The sequence below is a fragment of the Leucopleurus acutus genome (genome assembly GCF_964270905.1).
Source record: "Leucopleurus acutus genome assembly, chromosome: 6".
Taxonomy (NCBI): domain Eukaryota; kingdom Metazoa; phylum Chordata; class Mammalia; order Artiodactyla; family Delphinidae; genus Leucopleurus; species Leucopleurus acutus.
In genome coordinates, this window is record NC_139149.1 from 111,310,236 (window position 1) to 111,336,073 (window position 25,838).

The 25,838-nt window shown below is 44.1% G+C and overlaps 1 protein-coding gene across 6 annotated transcripts in view; it reads left to right on the forward strand.

Moving 5' to 3' along the window:
- The window catches only part of DIS3L2 (DIS3 like 3'-5' exoribonuclease 2), a 374,902-nt gene that overhangs the window by 259,241 nt on the left and 89,823 nt on the right, over positions 1–25,838 (forward strand). For 4 of the 6 annotated variants that reach the window (XM_082841670.1, XM_082841671.1, XM_082841672.1 and 1 more), the window contains exon 12: positions 18,203–18,310. In XM_082841670.1, the coding sequence (XP_082697796.1) occupies positions 18,203–18,310 (108 nt within the window). Of the gene's footprint in view, positions 1–71; positions 161–18,202; positions 18,311–25,838 lie in introns of all 6 variants that reach the window. The other 2 variants (XR_014326289.1, XR_014326290.1) reach the window with 1 other exon arrangement.

A 25,838-nucleotide genomic window follows, 5' to 3' on the forward strand; every position in this document is an offset into this window, starting at 1 on the left:
AATGAGATCTTTAAAAAATGGTTTTCCCCGGAAAAGTGTTTGCCCTCGGTTATTGTATGTTTTCCCGTTAGGCCCTTGTATGTCCAAGAGGAGCCAGACTGAGGCGTTCTCAAGGCAGGACACAGGCACTCATCTCAGGCCTTCAGACTGGCCCTGCCATGTAAGTAGCTCAGACAACTGGTCAGCTTCAGAAAGAAACGAGGGACTTTCAAACTGTTGTTCCAAAGTGGGGCTCAGCAAACTCGGCCCACACCGGTCACAGTTTTTGTAAAGTCTTATTGCCATACAGTCACACCCGTTCATTTACGTAATGTCTGAGGTGACGTCACATTACTGTAGGAGAATGGAATGAAAATTTACTAGTGGCCTTTTAAGAAAAAGTTTCGAACTCTGGTGTAAAGAGTGGGGGCTGATCTGCTCTTGACCTGCCCTTTACAAGATAACCTGGTACATCCCAGAGGTGCAGAAGCAAAGGGAGCCAAGTCTGGGCTTTTCCTCTTAGTCCTGATGTTGCCTCTCTTGGTAAGTCCCCGAGTCTCTCTAGACCTCCTTTGACAAGTACTTAATGATGAGCGCCAGGCACTGCCCTAGGCCTGGTGGTGAATAAAAGACCACAACTGAGTTATTCCCCCACTAAAGCTCACGAATTCCTCTCCAGGCTTCTCCCGCCTCCATTTGACAGTCTGTTCATCTGCTCGTTTAGCTCATCTTACATCACTGACTGTATCATGACTTTCACCTCCTAACTTCCTTGAACCTGGTGATCCAGTTTTGGATTGCTACATACAACTGGCTTGACCCTTCCCTCCTCCCATGCCCTTGGACATGACTTCTGATGTTTGCACTTTGACTGCACTTAGGTGAGGGCTGTATCCCCTCCGTCTACCCACGTATCCCATGGCCTTCTGGCAGCTGGGAGCCCTCGACCTGGCCCCGTCTCTCAGGGGCGAGAAAGCAGCCCAGGTGCCAAACCTGCTCCATTCTGGGAACTTCAAATGTCATCACCTAGAGAAAGGAGACAGCTACCCAGTCTCCCTCCACTGCCTGCTCTGATTGGCAGCTCCCACTGCCAGCACGCCTGTGTGCCCACACAGCTGGCAGAGGAAAAGCCAGGCTCTGAGCACTGCCCTCACTCGCAGCATGTCCTGGGAGGCCACTGTACTTTGGGGTCCTCCCTCTCTAACTTCTGGGAAAATTCAGCCTGCTGCCTGCTCCGGATGGAAGTATCTCGTGGGGTGCCAGGCTGTAGGTTTGAGAACACCAGCAGCATAGGGATCCTGGAGAGGCCCTGGAAAGGCGGTTCTCCGAGGCCCTGACCTTCATGAACCTGCAGATCTTGGCACAGCACTGAGACACATCTGCAGGACAGCATTCCCCTGCTCTTAGTTATCGCTGGCCTCTCTTCACTACCACCCCTTCCAAACAGGGGCTTGGGAAGCTCATGCTCCCAAGCACACGCATCCCCGCTTCCTGCTGGTTTCCGGTATGCACTGGCCCTTTTGTGGACGTGCTGTCTAGACCCTGGCAAGGAGGCCACTGGGGGGGGGTCTGTGTGCTGCTCACTCTGAAAACGCCCCACCCCTAGAGTCCCAGGAACCTGACTCCATGCTTTTATGACTGGGCCGTGGCCGTAGGGAAAGACTAGTGTCATCTTGGCAATGCTAAGGGTGGTAGCAGATCTTTTGAAGAGACAGTGTTCTCCTGGGCTCTGTTTTCTTTTCCTAGCTAGAGATCTGAAAACGGTCACTGACTACTTCACATCGGTTCTCCTGGATGACCCTGTGGCACCACCGCCATACCTACCACCTCCCCATCACATCATTTCCTGCAATATACCATCTGCCAGGGGTCTATTCAGACACAAAGACAGAGGAACCATATTCCAAATGCATGATTGGCCTGGGGCCCAAGGCTTGTAAGTTCACCCAACTGTTACGGTATAATTTCATTCCAAGTCTGAAACCAAGGCTCTACACATAGAGGCACCAACTTCTGTCAAGGGTTTCTTAGCCTCTCCCTCTTGCCTGTGGAGCCCACTTCTGCCAGAACTACCACAGCTTCAACACGGCCATCATCTAAGGTTTTCACCCATGCCATAAACCCAAGACCTTCTGTTGCTGTCCTCTGAGGCACAGTATTAGGACTCCTGGCACCTCAGCCATACCTGGCAGCATGTGTGACATGTGGAAGATGGACTTCCATACATACCTCTGCCAGGTCCAACAGACCATGTCATTTGGCCTTTGAGTGGCCCGGCCGTCTGCTAGCAATAAAAGCACAGAATCTCTACTGAACAGAAGGGTTGCTGCACAGTGGAATCATCATTCATTTCCCCAACCCTGCCTTGTACAGATCCATTACTCCCCCACTTACATACATGGTCCTGGACCACTTACACCAGCAGTCTTCATGCCGGCCTCAGGAGGGGTATGTTCTAGAATCCCTGGACTCCATTTCCAGCAAAGTGCCTATGTGGTGCCCGCAAAGGTGTTGGCAGTTCTAGAACAGAAGTCTTCCAGGACAGTCCAAAAGTTCCTAGGATTTCTAGCATTTACCAAGTTCCTCACGTTTCCAACCTGTCCACCCCAATAACTAACCTCTCAGAAGGGAAGAGACAAAAATTAACTCAAAACGAATCACAGACCTCAATGTGAAATGTAAAACTATAAAACTCCTAGAAGATAACATTGGAGAAATTTTAGATGCCCTTGGTTTGGCAATGACTATTTATTTATTTATTTTATTTATTTATTTTACGTTTACTTATTTTTGGCTGCATTGGGTCTTCATCGCAGCACGCAGGCTTTCTCTAGTTGTGGCAAGCAGGGGCTACTCTTCATTGCGGTGTGCGGGCTTCTCATTGCAGTGGCTTCTCTTGTTGCAGAGCACGGGCTCTAGGCGTGAGGGCTTCAGTAGTTGCAGCACATGGGCTCAGTAGTTGCAGTGCACGGGCTCTAGGGTGGGCAAGCTTCAGTAGTTGTGGTGCGTGGGCTCAGTAGTTGTGGTGCATGGGCTTAGCTGCTCCACGGCATGTGGGATCTTCCCAGACCAGGGATCAAACCCGTGTCCCCTGCATTGGCAGGCGATTCTTAACCACTGCGCCACCAGGGAAGTCCAGCAATGACCTTTTAGATACAACACCAAAGGCACAATCTATGAAAGAAAGAATTGATAATCTGGACTTAATTAAAATTAAAAATTTATGCTCTGCAAAAGACACTGTCAAGAGAATGGAAAGATAAGCCATAGACTTGGGGAAATTTGCAAAAGACACATCTGATAAAGGACTATTAGCCAAAATGTACAGAGTACTCTTAAAATTCAACAATAAAGAAATGAGCAACCCATTTGAGAACAGGCAAAAGACCTTAATAGATATTTCACCAAAGAAGGTATACAGATGGCAAATAAACGTATGCAAAGATGCTCCACATCGTATGTCATTAGAGGAATGTAAACTAAAATAGTAATGATGCTACTACACTCCTATTAGACTGGCCAAAGTCCAGAACACTGACAACACCAAATGCTGGTAAAGATGTGGAGCAACCGGAACGCATTCATTGCTTATGACAATGCAAAATGGTGCAGCCAGTTTGGAAGAGAGTTTGGCAGTTTCTTATAAAACTAAACATATTTTTACCATATGATCTAGTAATTGCACTCTTTGTTTTTACCCCAAAGGAGTTCAAAATGTATGTCCATGCAAAAATCTGCACGTGGGTGTTTATAACAGCTTTATTCTTTTTTTTTTTTTTTTTTTTTTTTTTTTGGGGTACGCAGGCCTCTCACTGTTGTGGCCTCTCCCGTTGCGGAGCACAGGCTCTGGACGCGCAGGCTCAGCGGCCATGGCTCACGGGCCCAGCTGCTCCGCGGCATGTGGGATCTTCCCGGACTGGGGCACGAACCCATGTCCCCTGCATCGGCAGGCGGACTCTCAACTACTGCGCCACCAGGGAAGCCCAGCTTTATTCTTATTTTCTAAAATTTGGAGGCAACCTCCAAAATGTCCATCAGTAGGTGAATGGGTAAACTGTGGTTCATCCAAACAATGGAATATTATTTGGCACTAAAAAGAAACCAACTATCAAGCCATGAAAAGACATGTTTCCTCCATAGGAACCTTAAATATAAATTACTAAGTGAAAGAAGCCAATCTTCAAAGGCTACATACTGTAAGATCCCAACTATATGACTTTATAGAAAAGTGAAAATTATGAAGGCAGTGAAAAGATCAGGAACTGCCAGGGACTAGCAGAGAGGGAGGGATGAGTAAGTAGAGCACAGAGGATTTTTAGGAAGTGAAACTACTCTGTATGGTACTATAATGGTAGGTACTTCTCATTATACATTTGTCCAAATTCATAGAATGTAAAACACCAAGAATGACCCCTAATGTAAACTATGGACTTCGGGTGATAATGATATGTCAGTGCAGATTCATTAGTTATAACAAATGGACCACTCTGGTAGGAATGTTGATAATGGGACTGTGCATGGGGTGGGGGGTGGGGGGCATATAGGAAATCTCTATAACTTCTGCTCAATTTTGCTGTAAACCTAAAACTGCTCTAAAAAAATAAAGTCTTTTTTTTTTTTTTTTTAATTTTAAAGGCAGGGGGAGAATGGGACTCTTCTAGGCCTTGACTGCAGCCATGTCCTTTAGGGGCTGGAGATCCTGTGGCCTGTGGCCCAAGTTTGGCTCCACCATCTTGGTCAGCCAGTGGTTGACAGTGATGTCCTCAACCCCATGGTGGAGGTTGTCCTGTCTGGAAGCCTCTACTCCCTCTCCAGAGAGTGCTGGCTCTGATGTGCATTGTCCCAGGCGGGAGCCAGAGCTATCATCTGTTCAATCCAGCGGAGGCCCTCCCCAGGGAAACCTAGCACCTCCTCTCCCCTGCCCCATAACAGTACTTTCTGGATCACTGCAGCCTAGAACATGTAATCAAAACCCTAGAGCTCCACCTGCTCCCCGAGAATTGGACATCTGCTTTCTTCAGGGGTTCAGCTTTGCCTGCCATTTACACTGGGTGCTCAGAACCACCGTGTAGGTATTTTCGGCCATTCCAGAAATGAGAATACAGGAGGAGAGGGAGATGGAGTTGATTATTAAGCTGTGAAATTCTGGGTCAGAAGCTGCATGATCATCCAAACCCAGTTATAATTAACAGGGTGTTACCAGTGATAGGTGACCTCTGTGCACAGTGATACCTAAAAGGTCCAGAACTTTCAGTCATCTCTCAATAAGAATGGAAAGCTTTATCCTCATCTGAGCAGGGGATGTTCTACCCCAATGACTTAGCTTGTTTCAGAGCAACTATGCCCCTATCTGGCCTCTGTGACCTGTTCAAACCTAAATGCTGCGTTAAGAACTTCTGTTTGACCCCCATCCCTCACAATGTCTACGGCACCTGTGCCCAAGCTGTGGGCGGATATACATGGCTTAAGGGAATGCAGCACAAACGTGTTACCCACACATATCACTGAACATCAGCACATGAGGCTTCCTCCCTAACCTCCCCTCCCATGGCCATGAAGCTGGAGCCATCACCATTCCATTGTTATCCAGATGGACAGTGCTGGCCTTTAGTTTGTGTTTATATTTTTGCAGGGCCTGTTCAACATTTTTCAAGTTCATATCCACCTAACCTTCACTCACAACCAGACAAGACCTGTTAACCTGGGACTAGAAGAATTATTGTTACTGTTACACCCCTTTCTACTGATGGCATTCCTTGTCCACAGTTGTCTCCACTCATTTGTTTAATATCCTCATTCATAGTAACTGTAGCCTCAACTTCTGAGCTTCCGTAGCATGGCGTAGCCAGCGAGTACCTAAGGAACCATGAGTTACTTAGGAGGATCTTGCATTTCTGATAGGCCAAGAATGGGAATAAGGAATATGTCAGTCAAGCCTGGGTCTCGTAAGACATTCATATGGAAGATGCTGTTTGACTCTCCTCTTCAGTACACACAAACCATCTGTTAGTACCAATACTCTGGGTCTTTGGAAGTGCCAATGGTCATTGAATCCCTGGCCTGCCAACTTCACCCCCCTCAGTGGCTTCCTGCCAACTATGTCTGCTCCTCCACATTGTATCCACCTTACCAACACTTGATGGGCAGCCTGAGGCAGGGAGCCCAAGTATCTTCTAGCTTGTGATACCTGGGAATGTCACAGCTAATTGGCATTTACTCTACTAGGAAAGGTGTGAGAAAGAGAACCCAGCTCCCACCTCAGAAGTCTGCACAACCCACAGGATAGCTAAAATAAAGACATTTAGGGACTTCCCTGGTGGTCCAGTGGTTAAGACTCCATGCTCCTAATGCAGGGCGCCTGGGTTCAATCCCTGGTCAGGGAAGTAGATCCCACATGCCATGACTAAAAACAAAACAAAACAAAACAAAAAGATCCTGCATGCTGCAACTAAAAGATCCTGCATGCTGCAGCTAAAGATCCCACATGCCGCAACTAAAAAAAAAAAGATCCCACATGCGGCAACAAAGTTCCCGCGTGCCGCAACTAAGACCCAGCACAGCCAAACAAACAAATAAATATTTTTTTAAAATAAAGACAGATAACACCAAGTATCCACGAGGATGTGGAGTAGTGGGAACTCTCACTGCTGCGGGGAAGGCAAATTGGTACAACCACTTTGGAAAACTGTTTGATAGTGTTACGGGCTGAATGTTTGTGTCCGCCTCAAATTCGTATCTTGAAATCCTAACCCCTAATGTGATGATCTTAGGAGGCAGGGCCTTTGGGAGGTGATTAGGTCAAGGGTGGAGCCCTCATGAATGGGATTAGTGCCCATATAAAAGAGACCCCAGAGAGCACTCTCATCACCATGTGAGGATACTGCAGGAAGGCGCCATCTGTGAACCAGGAAACGGGCCCTCTCTAGACACTGAATCTGCCATCACCTTGATCTTGGGTTTCCAAACCCCAGAACAGTGAGAAATAAGTGTGTGTTGTTTAAACCACCCAGTCTATGATAATTTTATTATAGCAGTCTGAACATAGTAAGACAGGCAGTGTCTTTTAAAGTTGAATGTATGTACATACTTTGTGGCCCAGCATTTCTGCTTCTGGGTATATACCTAACAGAAATGCATGCATGTGTTACAAAAAGAATGTGTAAGAATGTTCATTGCAACACTATGCAAAGTAGCCAAAAAACTAGAAGCTATTCAATACCGTCAGCTATAGGATGAACAAATAATTTGTGGTATGTTCACTCAGTGGGATGCAATACAACAATGAGAATGAAGAAATGACAGCTCCACACACAAACATAATGGTGAAGGAAACCAGACACAAGAGTATGAGTCCATTTATATAAAGTTCCAAAACAAGCAAAGCTAGAAGTCAGGATGGGGGGTGGGGGGGAAGGGCCCATCTGGTAGGGGAACTTCTAATGATTCTTGATCTGGGCACTGATGACACCAGTGTTCAGTTTGTGAGAATGCATCAAGCTTTTCCTTTATGACCTGTGTGTTTGTGTGTATGTATAATACTTAAATAAAAATATGATTTTATTTTGAAGCTTTTTGGGGAGTGACTTTTCCTCCACTCTGGCTCCTTTCAGTATATATAACCAGCCTCATCAGGCAAAGGAGCCACATCAAAATCCTCACTCATAGCTTGGCCCTCCAGAGAGCACAGCTCTGATATTTGTACACTGACTACACTTCACATAACCTCAGGTTGGAGACATCCCATCCACACCTCCTGCCCCAAAATGCAGTTGGCTAAATCCAGCCTTTGGCCCAGGGCCTCTTAGGGAAGGGGGATAAGACTTTAAAATCCCTTTTACAAAAACTATAACGTTATAATGGGAAGAGCAATAGAAGTAGCAATCAGACCACATAAAGTGAATAAATGTGAAGCGTTCTCCCCATACGGATTCAAATATTTAAGACGTTTCGGCACAATTCGAGGTTTCTCTTCAGAGCAGGTGGCTTTCTCTTATCTAGCTCCGCACTCTCCTTTTATAGCCAAGAATTACGTTTCAAATTCAGAAAATGAGAAAAATAAAATTGGGTTAAATAAGTAAGCCTGTTTCCTTTGCTCTTCTCTTTCCTTTGGTTTCGTGATTGTCATAGTTCTAGAATTTCTCTTTGGGAATGCAGAGTTGGGACTCTTAAGCTCTGGAAATGGGGAGCTGAGTGGAGGAAGGGCCCCTATGCTCCCGAGCGGCTCCAGGCTCCTGCTGCCCGGCACTGCCCCCAGCTTGGCACGAGTGAGTGGCGCCAGCCCACAGCCTTGGGCAGCAGCAGCTGTGCATTCTGATTCCTTTGAACCACTACTCTGACCTTTCTTACTACTCATTTGTGTTTCTTAAAGGACAGTGTCCAGGAACTTTTCTGCTGTTTGCACTTTACTTTGCCTGTAAAAGTCTTCTTGAAAGCTGGATGGGCTGCCTTCCCCTCCTCCGGGTTCTCTCTTGTTTGGCGGAATCATTTCTCCCAACTTCATCAGATGAGGGCGGGAGTGTGTGTGTCGGGGGCTGGGGGTGGGGATGCCGGTTGAGTTCCCATCTACAGGGAATGTGGCACCAGTTTCTTTTCATTCAATGTCACTGACTTATAAGTGTCTGATGTCAGAATTACAATCTAAGCTTGACTTGGGAAATTATCCCATAGATTAGTACAGTATACAGTGAAACAGATCTTGGGTCGAAATACCATCTTACTGTCCAAATACCATCATACTGTCTTTTATTTATGTATTTTTTAACATCTTTATTGGCGTATAATTGCTTTACAATCATCATACTGTCTTTTAAATGAAATTCTTTTTGTTGGGATTTTACTCAAACTACTACGTATTTGGTTACTCTTATTAACAATAGGGTGTACTCAGGAGAAAAGATAAATTTATATATTGTCCATTTAAATCCTGTGGAAAAACACTCTTTCTTTTTGACAAAAGGTAGATAGCTGTCAGGATAGGGGACAGCTGTCTGCCTGCATTTAGGCCTGTCCTCAGAAGGACACGACATCTCGCCAGTTAATATTTCCAAGCTATCTTCTCTGAGAGGAAAATACAATGTAATTGTTAAATTTAAGGTAATTTTTAAAAAATAAGTGAATAAGTTTTAAAAGTAAGAGAAAACGTAAACAGCTGAAACCTAAACCTAAATTTTCTGCCTATTGGCCCAAGCACTCGTGTTATTTTAGGTGTGAAACAGCTCAAATGAAAGTTTGCCCATAAATCTCTACGATATTTTATTGGTACTGCTTTATAATAGAGATCAAAGATTGGGATTGGAAGCCCGTCTTAATGTGGAGTCCAAAGAGTTTTAAGATGTTCCTTTATGACCCCAGCATGTTGTCAGAGTGTTGATGTTTTGTTAATGTCAAACTGTGTAGCAAAGAGTTGATCAAATTTGGAATTCATGGAAGGGTTGATATGAAAAAGAAAACTCTTTAAACAGAGATGTTGGCTGGCAAATGGATTATCTCCTTCCTTTAAGTTGTTTCAGCATGTGAGTGGGGAGCTAGCTGAGTGTACCTTATTGTTAAAACCTCAAAGTCCTCAGAGACCTGGAGCAAAACTCCCCAAGGTCTCAGGCTCTGACAGCCAGTGGGCACTGAGGGTGTGAGGGAGGTTTGGGAGCCAGCAAAGACCTGGGCAGAAAGGGGCAGGAGGGGTCCCTGAAGCCCCTCCTGGCACTAGAGAACCCCCAGTGGGTTGTTGACGTCTGGCCGCCTTGAGCTGTTACAGCCCCCATGTCGTTGCTATTCCCTCCTGTTCCTTTTCGCCTAGATAATTGATCTCTCCCCCTCTGTGGCCCTTTCCGCTGGTCACAGGGCTGTCCTGGCTAACCTGTTGCTGAACTTGGCCAGCTCACCCGCTGTGGCTTTAGCAGATGTTTCTGCTCTCTGAGGCTAACATAAGATTTTAGTCCTGTTGGTACCCCCACCCAGCTGCCTTGGGCAATTTACCTAAATGATCAGTTTCTCTTAGTTCTCCTAAGCCCGAATCCAGAATGCTTAGAAAGGCAGTGTCCTATCATCAGTGTCCTTTTTTTCCATGACAGCTTTTAAGCTCTGTCCTCACCCAACTTTGATTCTGGCCCCGAGACATGCATAAGAAGACTTAGCACCCTTTAAGCCCCTTTCCTTTTCTGTTACTAAAGTGCCACCAGTCTTCATCCAGTTAGCATTTATTGAGTACCGGCTGTGTGCCAGGTGCCTGGTCTATAAAGATGAGACAGGTGCTGATCTTGCCCTGGAGAAGTCAGGGGAGGCGGGCATGTAACAATTACTACACACTGGCCTACTTGTAGTTACAGAAGTGCTCCGAGGTGAGGACGCATCACAGAGGAGAGAGAAGTTGTACCTGCCTGGATTGGTGGTGGAAGAGGATCTTCTACAAGAGTCAGAAAGCCTTCACAAAGCAATTGATTTTTGAGCAGTGTTTCAAATTTTGAGTAGAAAATTTCTAGGTAGACAAAAGTAGGTGGAGAGGGCATTCCAGGCAGAGGCTAGAAAAAGCATGGAACTTCCAAGGAACAGTATGTAGTTTGGAATTGCTGGGGTCTGAGCTGCAGGGGGAGACAAGAGATGAAGTTGCAAAGAGAGGCCTGGGGCGGCAGGCTAAGGAGCTTGGGTTTCATCTTGAGGTCAAGTAGAGAAGTGACATCACATTCTTTGACTAAGATAGAAAATCACCTTAGCAACTGTGTGGCTGAAGAATAGTGAGGCCAGAGGTAGGAAAATTGTTATCAGTATCAGGGCCCTTTCCCTCAGTCATGGCCCCTTGAGGCTGTGAGTGACCACCCCAAAACAGACATGGACCTTTGCTCACAGAATCTTAGGAGAGTAGACCAATATGGTGGTGTCCAGCTGGAGACCCCAGGAGAACTAGAGTAATAGATGTCTTCAGTCTGGGGCCAGAAGGGACATCCTGAACAAGGAGCGTTCACATTTGCCCCCAGATTGCATCCCCTCCCAATCATATCACGTGACAAAGAACAGGGCTAGGCACCTGGGAGACCTTAGCTTCCCACTGGCATCTCTGCTGTCTCCTTGGAGATGGGGTCTGCAGGCCCTCTGCCGACTTCCTCTTGAGACCCCTTGGCCTTATTGAAGACGTTTGGGCCTTTCCTCATTAACAGGACATGGAAAAAATCAAATTACTGAATTCAGCTCATCAAATGTTGGGGAAGATAAAGGCAACGTGTCCTAATATAAATGGGATTGCAGTTGTCATCGGGTGGAATTTAGTAAGAAGATGCGAAAGTCTGCAGAATAATAAGGAAATCTTAACCAGAATAATTTCAACTCTAGAACTGTGCTGCTGTTTTAGGAGACTTAGGATGTATCGCAAGAGAGACGAAGGTGTCCACACTTGAACAGTGGAAGAGGGAGAGGAAGAGACTCATTTGAGAGATTTAGAATGCAGAGCCTACAGGACTGGGGAGCTGATGGGGTGCAGCAGGGAGGGGAGTCATCCTCCTCCACACGGTCCGCTGATTCTCTCCATCACGGCTCAGCCATGACTTGCAAAAGCAGGAAAGGCAGATTGTAAGAGCGATTGTGGAGTATGCAGAGCTGGAAAGTGAGGGAGTTTGAGAACTTGGAAGGAACTCTCCACGTGGTCCACACTGAGTAGTGAAGCTGAGTGCGGGCCAGAAAAGCCATGACTGGGGAGAGCTATCGGGGGCTTGGGGAGCGCATAAGCATTTGCACGACGCCGGTGATGGCCAGCAGTTTCTCAGCTGCCGGAGAGACCCTGCTGCTCTTTCCCAGTTATACATTGTGTTCTGCACTTAGAACCCTGCCTCAGAGTCTCTCCAGGTACCGTGGCAGATCTCACGTAGCCGATGAGGGTGCGGGGACCACTATGCTGTTGCCTAGGTGGGTCTCCCTGAAATAACAGAGCTCATATTTGAGGAAGCAGCTTATGGAGAGTGGCTGTTTGTCCCTCCAGTCCCCCTCCCACAGGGATCCCTGCTGTGCTGTGGACTGGACTTGACACAAGTGCCATGTGTCATGGGGCACAGTCCCAGTGACACTGGCAGAAATCAGGCCCAATTCATGAGAGGCCCTGACATGCCAAACCACAAATGTAATTGTAACATCTTCACTCCTTTTCTTTTGAGAAATAGCAGTCTATTTACAAAACTATGTGGATATAAAGATAAAGACTGTTTTCTCGGAATTCCGTCTGAATCCTACCCCAAGATCTAGTGAAAGATTATTAAAAGGAATGCCCTTTAAAAATTAGGCATAATTATACTACCCCAAAAGTTTTAACGTTTAGCTTTTTCATGAGCACTTGGGTTCTTTGGCATCTGACCATTGCAGTGTGAATATTAAAATGTTTCCTTCTGTGTAAGACACAGGATATCAAGCAATGTTTATAACCTGGGCAGCAGCTGAGTGTACCAATGGTTTTAGGATAGAATAGCCAAAACCGTTTATCTTGTACTTAAAATACTAGCTGCCTGTGAAATTCTTATGTAAAGATGTTTAAATAGGAGTCTACCATGTATGAATATTTCATAGAATGTTTTATGTGATGGAATAAACAGTAAACATAGAAAAAATAGGTGATCTGTATTCTGGGTGAAAGTCAGCCATTCATTTGTAAACCAGAAGTGCTTGCTGTGTGTCAAGTGGTGGATAGAGAGAAACAGTCCTCATTCCTGAAGATAGCATGGTCTAGTGGAGAAGAGAGGCACATAAAGGAGCAGTTAGGGTGAGTGTAGGAGCTGTAGGCGCTCTTACGTGAGAGAGCAGGGAGGATGCAGTGAGTGACTGTTCAGGACTGCCTCAAGTCCTTTTTGAGAGAGCAGGGGCCCTGGGGAGGAAGTATACAAAACGCAGGGAGTGCTCCAGCCAGGGGAATCTGGGTAAGTGTTTCAGAGATGCTGATGAGCTGAATCTTAAACATGTACAAAGCTGGCAAAACATCCAGAAAGGTGCTCCAGGAAGAGAGAACAACATGTGCATGAACTGGAGCAGCAAGCAGGCCTGGGTGGCTCTGGTTACTGCATGGGAGGGGGCCCCAGGGCAAAGGCTGAAGGGAAGTCTGAGCCAGGGGACCAAAGGACCTGGCAGACCATGGCGTGGCCAGTGAGCTGACTTTTATTGAGCATCTTCAATATTGTTTTACTAATAAGAGAACCAAGACTCAGAGAATTATCCTAGGTTCCCCAAGTTGCACAGGAAATGGTGAGCCCAGGATTAGACCCCCCAAGTCTGCCTGGCTTCAAAGCCTTTGCTGTTTTTCCTGAGATGTGCTGCTGATGAGTCTGGGTCTCACCCTTTTGGTTCATGGTCTTTAGACTTTTCTTTTTTCTTTTTAGTGGTAAAGGCCTTTTTTGCAAATAAAATCTTAACCCCAAACTCCAATATGTAAAAATAGATCAGGTTGTATTTCATTAACATAAAGGTCTTCCATATCTAAATGTATAACAGTTATGAGATCAGGTAATGAGAACAGGGACTTTCTTTTTAATAAGCTCTTTTATTTTAAAATAAATTTAAATTTACAGAAAACTTGCAAAGATAGTACAGAGAGGTGCCATATACCACACACCCAGCTCTCCCCCTTGCTCGCATCTTGCATTACCATAGTACGTTTGTCAGAACTAAGAAGTTGACATTGGAACATTGCTATTAACCAATCCATACTTTATTTGGATTTCACCAGTTTTTCCACCAATTATCTCTCCGTTCCAGGGTTGAGTCCAGGGTGCCACATTTAGTTGCAATGACTTTCTTTGCACAAACACTAAAACATGAAGTCAGGAAATATGTTACATTCTCAGATGTTCAGCTTTATGATTGAAAATAAGATACTGCCTTGAACCCTTAGAAGAAATACTATCTGTAAAAAAAGGTACTAAGCCCTGGACTACAGGCATGCAAGGCAAGAGCAACCTGCTACCGAAATGCAGTTGGTATAATTATCTGACAATGCAGCCCAGAGAAGAATCCAACAATGCACACCCCACAAACTCAGTTTATTCTGTCTTATTCAGCTTGGGCTGTCATACAGTATACCATAGACTAGGCAGTTTAAATAACAGACATTGTTTTTTTTCACAGTTCTGGAGGCTAGAAGTCCCAGATGAAGGTGCCGGCCAATTCAGTTCCTAGTGAGGACTCTCTTCCTGGCATGTAGAGGGCTGTGTCCTCACATGACCTTTTTCGTGTGTGTGCAGGGCAGGGAGGGGGGAGTTATCTCTCTATTTATCAGATCAGGGCCACACCCTTATGACCTCACTTAACCTTAATTACCACCAAAAGACCCCACCTCCAAATACAGTCACATTGAGGGTTAGGGCTTCAACGTAGGAATTTGGGGGGTGGGGGAGGGACAGAGTTCAGTCCATAGCCTAGTCCAAAGGCTGAAATAATGTGAAATCTTTACAGTTCAATCATGGTATTAAAATTTTCTCGAGCTTCCCTGGTGGCGCAGTGGTTGAGAGTCCGCCTGCCGATGCAGGGGACATGGGTTCGTGCCCCGGTCCGGGAAGATCCCACATGCCGCGGAGTGGCTGGGCCCGTGAGCCATGGCCGCTGAGCCTGCGCGTCCGGAGCCTGTGCTCCGCAACGGGAGAGGCCACAACAGTGAGAGGCCCGCGAACCGCAAAAAAAAAAAAAAAAAAAAATTTCTCCATTTCATACAGTATGTTTATGCAGGTAAATATGTATTACTTTGTAAAACACTTGATACATGCAAGAAAATGTTAAATATTTAGATCCCATTTGAATACTCATTAAATAAGTTAACAGAGAATATAGTGTCATCTGAACAAACGATGCAAAAGCAATGGCAAGGAAAATTTTTCAAAAGTAGTTGCCTTATAAAAGCTGTTACCAGAAGTCTTCAGGTAGTCATTAGGTTTTCCATACAAAAGATACAGCATCTGTCAGAATAATGCCAAGTAATGCCATATAATTATTAGATGTTTGTTACTGGTGTGGACTGTGAGTTCTAGAATTTACTTTTCAATACCAAAGGTTATTTACTGTGCTGAAACAGAATACAAGTCCAGATACCTCACACGGAGTAGGACATCACTGGGGTTTGTTTTGTTTTTGCTGATAAACTTAACTAGCTAACTTTACCTCAGCTAGTGCATAGTTGCTGCTCTGTTACTTCAAAATTACTTAGCAGAGTGTTAGAAAGTGTTGCTTGACACTGCAGATCCAGGAGGTCCACAGTAAGTGCGTTGGATAAATGTCTGTTAATGCTGCCATTTTTAGTTTGGGAGGTGGGAGTGAATGATGATGCCATTAATCAAGAAAAACATGGAAGAAGGAATAGATTTAAAGGTAGGAGGGAGGGAGCCTGAAGTAGCTTCAGGACATCCAGGTAGATTTACTCATTTTGTCTTTGGAATTTTAGAGTAAACAAATAACATTCCAGGATAGCTATAAGTCATGATTTGAAAATAAGTTGAAGAGGATTTCCTTTTTTTTTTTTAATTTAAGAGAGTATACCATTGAATCAGTTTATAATGGAATAGAAAATCAATAAAAGGAAGAAATAATTTGGGCTTAAAAAACTGCAAAATGAGTGACTAGTTGACCACAGTGTTCATCTAGGGAATCTGGATTTGTGAATCTTTCAGTGATTATTTTTTCTTCCAGTTTTATTGAGATATTGATATAATTGAAATATCGAACTAAGTTCAAGGTGTACAGCATAATGATTTGACTTACACGTATTATGAAATGATTATCACAGTACGTTTAGTGAGCATCCATCATCTCACACAGGTACAGCATTAAAGAAATAGAAAAAATATTTCCTTCCTGTGACGAGAACTCTTAGGATTTACTCTCTTAACAGCTTTCATAGATAATGCAGTGTTCATTATATTTATCACGTTGCACATTACATCCCTAGTATTTATTTATCTTATAACTGGAAGTTTGTAACTTTTCACTACCTTCGGCAATTCCCCTCCCTCCCAAATCAGTGATGTTTTATCGGAGTATTCTGTTAACGTTGCAACATGTGATTTGGTCAGTTGTGGTATTTTCAATTACTGAAGCATTGATTCAGCAATTTCGGTCTGATGAAACCATGTCACAAGTTTACACTCAGCCCCTGGGTTCTTTTATTTTCCCCAGCTTTATTGAGGAATCATTGGCAAATATAATTGTGTAATTTTAGAGTGTATGATGTGATGATTTGATATACATGTACATTGTGAAATGATTGCCATGATCAAGATAATTAACACGTCCATCACCTCACATAGTTAACTCTTTATTGTGTCTGTGGTTAGAATGCTTGAGATTTACCTCAGCAAATTTCAATTATACAATACCCTGTTATTAACTACAGTCTCATGCTGTACCTTAGATCCTCAGACATTATTCATCTTATAAATTAAAGTATGTAAAAGTATTTGACCTCCACCTTCCCATTTTTCCCTCTCCCCAGCCCCTGGCAACTACCGTTCTACTCTCTGTTTCTATGAAATCAGCTTTTTGTAAATAAAAGATTGCACACATAAGTGATACATACAGCATTTGTGTTTCTCTGTCAGGCTGTGTCACTTAGCATAATGCCCTCCAGGTTCATCCATGTTGTCACAAATGGCAGGATTTCCTTCTTTTCATGGCTGAATAATATTTCAGTGTGTGTGTGTGTGTGTGTGTGTGTGTGTGTGTGTGTGTATCACATTTTCTTTATCCATTCAACTGTCAACAGACACTTAGGCTGTTTCCATGTCTTGGCTCTTGCGAATAATGCTGCAGTGAACATGGGAGTGCAGATATCTCCTCAAAGTACCAATTCCATTTCTTTTGGATATACACCAGTACTGTTTTCCATAATGGCTGTACCAATTTACATTCCCCCCAATAATGTACAAGGGTTCCCTTTTCTGCACATCCTCACTAACGTTTAGCTCTTATCTTTTTGATAATAGCCATCCTAACAGATGAGAGGTGATATAGAAATTAAGAAAGCAGTCACACTCACAAAAGCATCAAAAACAATAAAATACTTGGGAATTTAACCAAGGAGATAAAATACCTATACATTGAAAACTTTAAGACATTGATGAGAAAATTGATGAGCACACAAATAAGTAGGAAGATACCCTGTGTTATTGGATTGGAAGAATTAATATCATTTAATTGCCCATACTACCCAAAGTGATCTATAGATTCAGTGTAATCCCTATAAAAATTCCAATAGCATTTTTCACAAAAATAGAAAAAACTCTCCTAAAATTCATATGGAATTCACAAAAGACCCTCAATAGCCAAAGCAATCTTGAGAAAGAAGAACAAAACTGGAGGCATCAGCACTTCTGATTTCAAACTCGATTACAAAGCTGTAATAATCAACACAGTATAGTATTAGCATGAAAACAGACACATAGACTAATGGAACAGAATAGACAGCCCAGAAGTAAACCCATGTATGTATGGCCAACTAATCTTTGACAAGGTGCCAAGATGGGGAAAGAATTGTCTCTTCAATAAATGGTGTTGGGGCTTCCCTGGTGGCGCAGTGGTTGAGAGTCCGTCCGCCTGCCAATGCAGGGGACACGGGTTCGTGCCCCGGTCCGGGAAGATCCCACATGCCGCGGAGCGGCTGGGCCCGTGAGCCATGGCTGCTGAGCCTGCGCGTCCGGAGCCTGTTGCTCCGCAACGGCAGAGGCCACAGCAGTGAGAGGCCCATGTACCACAAAATAAATAAATAAATGGTGTTGAGAAAACTGCATAGCCACGTGCAAAAGGATGAAACTGGACCCCTTACTTACAACATGCACAGAAATTAACTCAAAATGAGTTAAAGACTTAAATGTAAGACATTGGGTTCTTAAGTGTACAGTTATCTGGGATAGTTATATCCACAAGTACAAGTCCTTCTTGAGTCTAGAGCTTTAGTTTTAGTGCATAGTTGTTTTTATAATTTTTTTTTGTTTTAGTGTTTAGTTATTTTTCATTTGCTCCCATGTATTTTTCCCTCCATTACCAGTTCTTCTCACCTTTCGCATTCACATCCCATTTGACCCTAAAGGCTTATGGAAGGTTATCATATAGTGTGGTCTTCCTGCTGTATCTTCAGGGAAAAGAGCTTCCTCCATGTTCAGCTCACTCTGGAAGCTCCAGCTGTTCACCAAAGCTCTGCCCCCCGGGCTGCTTCTGAGCCTGTGGTTAGCTCCTGCAGATTGGAAAAAGCTGCTCATGGCCTGTTCTCTGCTTGCAGGTTGTCCCCATGCTTCCCAGGCTGCTGTGTGAGGAGCTGTGCAGCCTCAACCCCATGACCGACAAGCTCACCTTCTCCGTGATCTGGACGCTAACTCCGAAGGGCAAGGTAACAACTTACATGCGTGTCCATTCCATTCAGTGAGTCCCTGTTCAGCAACACTGTGCTTCTGGTGCTGGGCTGGAGCCCCATGGTGGTAGGATGAGGGCAGTGTAGGGGCAGAGCCAGAGAGGAGAACACAGGGGAAGAGCTCTCAGTCCATGTAGAAGGCTGAGCCTCAGCAGTTTCCAGTGTATCATGTGAAGGAAGAAAGAGTGTAAGCAGAGTCACGTGGGGGAGGCCTCTTGCAGGAGAGGGTGTACATGAAGGTGCGTGTGGCTGGCACTGGCCGTGTGGATGGGCCTGGGCTGTGGTTAGGAGAGCAGGCCATTGTGTGAAGGAGGACATTTGGGGAAAGGGTGGTGAGTTTGAATAGGTGAGGTGGACTCAAACCATGGGGACCCACAAATGCCAGTTGCAAATGAATTGTAGATGTTAGGTTTCCTCTGAAGTGTCATGAGAAAGGTGACATTTTAGAAAGATTAATGCTGCGTCATTGTGCTGGTTGAAGATGAATGAAATTTGCACAAGGTAGTGCTGTAATCAAGGCACAAGGTGATGAAACCATGGACTGATAAGAGAGAGGAGAATAATGTCAGCGGCCATTCCCTAAATACAGGGAATAAATGAGACAGATAAATGAAAGGTGACTCCAGAAAACGCTAGTCCCCCCCTGCAAAACAGAAACAACTCTGAACTTCTGAAAATAGGGTGATGATTGGGTAAGCTATGGTAGCGACTCAGTGGAATGTTGTACAATTACTAAAGTTGTTACAAAGACGGTGTAAGAACATGGGAAAAGTTTATGCTGTAATATTAAATGGAAGTTAAAAAAAAGATATTTAATTATAAAGAGGTTCCAAATAAAGATGGAGGATCAAATACCCACATTTACTTTCATTCCCTCCCAAAACCTCACTAAAACAACAGTGAAGAGATTTTTTTTAAAAAAACATAAACCCACAAGGACAAAGAGAATGGGAGAGGAGACAACAGCAACAAAAATTTGGAAGCTGAGAAGCAGATGGATGAGTGGTAACTGACTTAGCAGTCCTGAGAAAGCTGAGTCCTGAGCCAACGCCCGAGAAAGCCAAGAAACAACCCAGTTTACACAGCAGAATCCTAAAGAAGTTCAGAAATGGACAGCAGCAGGTAACTCTGTAAAGTGGGGGAAGAGGTGGGGGAAGGAGAGAGTAACTGTATTGGTTGAAAATTTATTTAAAAAGATTGCCCCTTCCATAACGTAGTAGAAGACCAGCAATTTATCCTTGGGACAGGATAAAGGAAAGGCTGTCTGAACTAGGGGACGCCAAACACAGTTGTGGTAGTGGCCCCTTTGGGGAGGTTGAGTGAATGCTGCTGGCACGTTGAATACTGGCCGAACATTAAGAGTCCCAGCTTTCTTTTCCCAGCCAACCTCAGAATTCTAGTAGCCAAGCCTATACCCTTGAGTCCAAAGATAGGAAAATCTTTCTCTGAGGAATCTGAGCGGTAAAGAAGATTTAAAGCTAATAACCTCAAGGATTTCCCAACCAACAGCTCAGCTGTATTTCCCTACAATAAAGCTTGCAGACAATGAGCTCCACCCACTCAAGCAGAGATTTTTAGGATTTCACTAAAAATCAGTCTTTTAACATTTCACTCTCCTATATAAAGAGACAACCAAGAGGAAAGCCTCGAACGTGAAATAGCAAAACCAAACAGGAAAGCAACTAGAACCTAACAAGGAGAAGAAACTATTTTTTTATATCCTCAGAGAATTTCTTTTTTAAAGAAAGTATCTGTATTACAAGATCTAGGCACTTTCAAAAAGAAACATTCGGAAGGGGGGTAAAGGAGCTCTTTTTTAATTAAATTAAATTAACAGCATGAAATTAAAAACATGATAGAAGAAATAAAGAAGACTCAAGGTTCAGATTGGAAGATAAAGTTGAAGAATTGTCCCAGAATATGATAGAAAAGACAAGAAAAGTAGAGGACCAGTCCAAGACATCCATCTGTTCAATGAACATTCCAGAAATAGGGAACAGAGAAAAAGAGGGAGAAGAAATGATGAACAGAATCATTCAGGGAAATGCCCCATTACTGCAGGATGTGACTTTCCAGACAGAAAGAGCCCGCTGCCCAGCACAGTGATGGAGACGCACCATCTCCAAGCCACATTGTCATAAAATTTCAGAACACCGAGGACAAAGAAAAGATCCTATAGGCTTCTAAGAAGGAAAAAAAGAGTCACATACAGGAGATCCAAATTCAAAATAACTTACGACTTTTCTGTTATAACCCTAGAGACTAGATGACAGTGAAGCAAAGCTCTCTAATTTCTGAAAGACTGTGACTTCCATGCTAAAATGCTGTACCCAGCTAAGCCATCAATAAAATGTGAGAGCAGGAAAGGACGTTTTCAGACATGCAAGTTCTCAAAAAAAAGGTACATCTCATATACCCTTTCTCAGGAAGCTACCAGAAGATGTACTTCACCAAAAAGAGTAAATCAGGAAGGAGGAAGACGTGGGATTCAGGAAACAAATCAACTAGTACAGTAAAGAGGTGAAAGAATCACCTAGATTGCAAGTCACCAAACTTTTCCTGTAAAGGACCAGTTAGTAAATATTTTTGGTTTTATACGCCATTTGGTCTATTACAGCTACTCAACTCCGCCATTGTAGCACGAAAGAAGACAATACATAAATAATGAGAATGCTGCGTCCCACTAAAACTTTACTTAAAAACAAGTGGCAGGCTGGATTTGGCCCACAGACCATAATTTGTTGACACCTGACCTAGACGATGGTGAAGAAAGTTCCCAGGGTATCAGCTCTACGCAGATGCGGAAGACGGGGGTTCAGATTGGAGCAGGTCAGAAGGTGACCATCTCTGCAAGCCAGGGAGAGAGCGCTCACCAGATACTGAGTTGGCTGGCATCTTGATCTTGGACTTCTCGGCCTCCAGAACTGTGAGAAATAAATTGTTTAAGCCACCCAATCTGCGGTATTTTGTTATGGCAGCCCTAGCAGACTAATACAATATCAACTGAACTTTTTTACTGGATTACATTAAAATCTGTTGGTCTGTTTCACACTTTGAATGGACCTTTTACCCATGCATGGTTTTTTATCATGTATTTAGAAATTTAAGTCATTCAGAAAATATTGGCTTATTAGTCTGATTTTCTTAATGTGGACACATTTCATTATATGATATTAAAAAATCATATTTATTAATATCACTACAGACCCTAGACAAGTCTTTAAATATTAGAAAACGTGTATCATGTGTCAGATACAAGGTTTTCAAAATTCTGATTTTTGTAAAAGCTTGAATTTTATCATTGGCAATAAATAATGTTAGTTGTTTTTCTTGAAGTGCCAGGTAACCGTCGTGTGTCACTTGTTCCTCCAAGTAACAGTGATGTTCCGTAAAAACGGCGGTCAGTTCAGCTCACAATTCAAAGTTAAGTGCTTTTCCTCAAGACAACCACTGTACTTTGACATGCTGCATAAGTGAAAAGGACAAGTACTCGAGGGTTGAGCCATAATAAAAGTATTAACTTTTACCGCTTCATCAAGAACGTTCTTTGCGCAGGCTCAGCAGCCATGGCTCACGGGCCCAGCCGCCCCGCGGCATGTGGGATCTTCCCAGACCGGAGCACGAACCCGTGTGCCCTGCATCGGCAGGCGGACTCTCAACCACTGCGCCACCAGGGAAGCCCAAGAACATTCTTAAGTGAACTAGGTTTTCTCTTTCCTGCGAGTATGAGCTGGTGACGAGACCCTGACCACTGCCACCACTTGTTGCCATTGCCTGATTCATGCCAAGGCATTAACAGTTTTCCCCACCAGTGCTTCTGTACCATCCGTATAAATGTCAACACATGGAAAAGGGCAAATAATGCCTACTAGTATTATTACGAAAATAGTTTTGACCTCACGGATCCCTGAATGGATCCCCACGAGTCCACAGACCATACTTCGAGAACCACTGCTTCAGACAATTGATGGAAAACTTGAGGTGGATTAATGTACGGAGTATACCAAAAAACCAACCAAATTAAAACAAGACAGTTGTTAGTTTCGGTGAAAATAAAAAGTTATGAGGAAAGAAAAGTAATGCTTAGTATTTACATAGTTGTAATAGCTAAATCTCATAGTTATGATGTAACTTTATTAGGAGGATTGAGGGCCTGGAATGGTTATCTAGGTTTGGTTGGGGGAAGGGAGTGTATGTGGCAAGAAAAGTAAATTCTCTTCTTCTATAGTGAAAAGTTTGTGAATAATGCCTAAAACTGAAAAATCAAGCAGTAATCAAGCAGATTATATACAAGTATGAAAAGTAAATAACAGGGCTTCCCTGGTGGTGCAGTGGTTAAGAATCCACCTGCCAATGCAGGGGACACGGGTTCAAGCCCTGGTCCGGGAAGACCCCACATACCACAGAGCAGCTAAGCCTGTGCGCCACAACTACTGAGCCTGCGCTCTAGAGCCCGCGAGGCACAGCTACTGAGCCCGCGTGCCACAGCTGCCGAAGGCCGCGAGCCTATAGCCCATGCTTCACAGCAAGAGAAGCCACCGCGGTGAGAAGCCTGCGCACCGCAGCGAGGAGTAGCCCCCACTCGCCACAACTAGAGAAAGGCCATGCACCGCAATGAAGACCCAACGCAGCCAAAAATAAAAACATAAATTAAATAAATAAAAATTTTTTAAAAAGAAAGTAAATAACAAAATAATCTGCTGAGAGGTGAAAGTGGCTACCCTTGGGGAGGGGCAGAGGAGGGAGAGGGACAGAGGGCTGCTGTTCTTCATAATAAGCCTTTAAAACTACTTCACTGTTTGAACTATCGATACTTCAATTTTTAAATTTTTATTTTGAAAAATTTCAAACATACATGAAAGTAAAGAAAATAACACAATAAATCCACCATCCCTATCTCCTAGATTTAACTACTGTCAACATTTATTCTTTGCTAAAGTATTTTAAAGCAAACCACAGACATCATGTCATTTCACTTACATATTTTGATATGTGGCTCTAAAAATTTTGGACGTTTTCTTACATAACCACAATGCCATCAGACACCTAACAATAGTAATGCCCTGGTGTCACCTAAACCCCAGTCCATAATTACATTTCCCAGATTGTCTCCAATCGATTTGTCCAAAGTGGAATCAAAACAAGTTACCAACATTACATTTGGTTTTTGTGACTCCTAAATATCTGATAGTAAGTTCCTTTTTAAGAGTCAAGAAGCAAACAGTACCTGAAATACAAAGAAGGAATTGTGAGGACAGTGTGCCAGCAGTCATGTTTTGGTGGGGGTGGCAACATGCATGGGGGAAAAAAATGAATGGAAAAAGACCAGAAGGAAATAAAATAGAATGCCTGTAGTGGTTGTGTTTGGGTAGTAAGACTACGAGTAATTTTTTCTACTTTTTTGTATTTTCTAGTGTTTTTTGAAAACATGTATTACTTTCATGTTTTTATAAATGCTTATTTTTGCAAAAGTTTAACTAAATAGAAAATAAAAGCCCATAGAAGAAAACTAACTTGAGTCAACAGAAAAGAGCCCTGAATCTGAATTAAGCCTGCCAGGGCCAGACGCAAGGAATAAAAAGCTGCCTGATCTAATGAACTTCCAAAATACGAGGGTCATAAAAGAAGCACTCGGAAGAGGCAGACTCCGAAAACTCAGCTGGTCTCTGGAGGGCTGCTTTTGGAGGCAGTGTCTAGCGACCAAGCCTTCTGGCACCAGGGGGCTGGAGAGCAGGTGTGGAGAAGGCACAGGGTCCAGGAGGGGATGCTGGGCCTCTATCAAAGCAAGCCAAACAGGCAGTGTGAGCATTTAGACTTCAGACAGTCGTGGAGCAAGACCCGCTAACCACACTCCTTGTACTGTGGTCATTCAGACGTCCTACCCAGAACAAGAGGCCACACGGTGGGTGGACCTGGGTGGTTAGCCCTGGGTGTAGTGACACATAAGTATCTCTTACTCACAGTCAAGATGCATGAAATGAGAGTTCGGATTCCAGACTCATGTCCAAGGGGTGGTCTTGTTCAGGGGGCCAGAGAAGGCAGTAAGGAGGGACGTGGCCCTGCATCAAGAACCCAGTAAACAAGGAGGAGGGCAGCCAAAGCCTGAGGCTGGCTTTGTGTGTAGTGGTGGCTTCTCGTGATACAAGGTCTTGGCCTTAGAAGGAGCCAGAGGAGGGCCAGCAGCATTGAGCCACTACTACTGCAGCATGGCTGCCAGTCTCACCTGGACTTGAAGTGGAGAACATTTTTGGCTTTTTTTCCTTTGTCTGCTGGAATGTCTTACTTTCTGGAGCAGGCATGGTCCGCTATAGAAAGCCTATTCCAACTTTTTTTAAACACCCAGTAGATTTTTTTTAAGTATGCACTAGGAAGCCTTGGTCATATATACTTTCATTAAGCCAGTGCCCAGGTTTTTAGAACAGTAAACTCTGAAAGATCCATTTTGGGCATATTTCTCACATATTGGTGGTGAGAGCATTGTTCTCTGATCTAGATAATTGTGATTATATATTTCCGTAAGAGAAAACAAACCCAACTAAATCTGGTGCTTTGTAAGATCCAAGTCTGGTACCATGAAATCCACTTTGACCATGTCAGGCCAGTGACTCATTATCCCTGATCATCATGTGTCTCAGTTGGCAAGGCACTAAGGCCCTGCAAAACAGAGACCACATCCACGTGCTCCACTCATCGGAGGCATCTTAATTTGAAGTCCCCTTTGGAAACAACACCAATCTTACACTTTAAAGAAGGTCACAAACAATGAATGTGACTTGATAACTAAGTCCTTAAGTCTTAGAACCATAAAATCTCAGGGTCAAAGGTCAGAATCATAAAGGAAGAGTCTCATAATTACAGTAGCAATCCACAGCTTGTGTCTCCCACAGCGTACCTGCCCTGTGCTGTCTGGCTCAGTTAGAATGCAGGAGTGTGCTCCAGAGGTGCCCGTTTCAGCCTCAGTCAGTGGCAAACTCCTTTCAGCCGTTTACACAGCCCGGAAGCCATGGGGTCATTATTGACTCTGGTCTTTCTCTCACCCCTCACGTCCAGGCCAGCAGTAAGTCACCTCAGCTTTGCCTCCAGTACCTCCAGAATCTGCCCCCTTCCTTACCACTCCCAGCACTGACACCTGCATCCAGGCTGCCATCCCCCACCCGACTGCAGGGGCCTCCTGACTGTTCTCTGAGCTTCTGCTGCTGCCCCGCTTCATCGTCTCCCTACACAGCAGAAAGAGTGATTCTTCTAAATCAGAAATTAGGTCTCGTCTCTTTCTCCTTTTTAATAGCTTGTCAGTCTCTCATTCAGAATAAAATCTAAGGAATCTTTAAAGTGGGATTTCTTTCCCTGTTCTTTTCTCTCTGTCTTCTCTACTAGAAATGCTTGGATTGCAGCGAGTTCCGGGGACTACGGTCTTTTCTCGTTTCCTGGAGCATCTTTCCTCACATGGGAGAAGCGGCTTTTACTAAGTGGCTGAGCTCTCCACTATGTAGCAGCTCCGAAGCCCAGC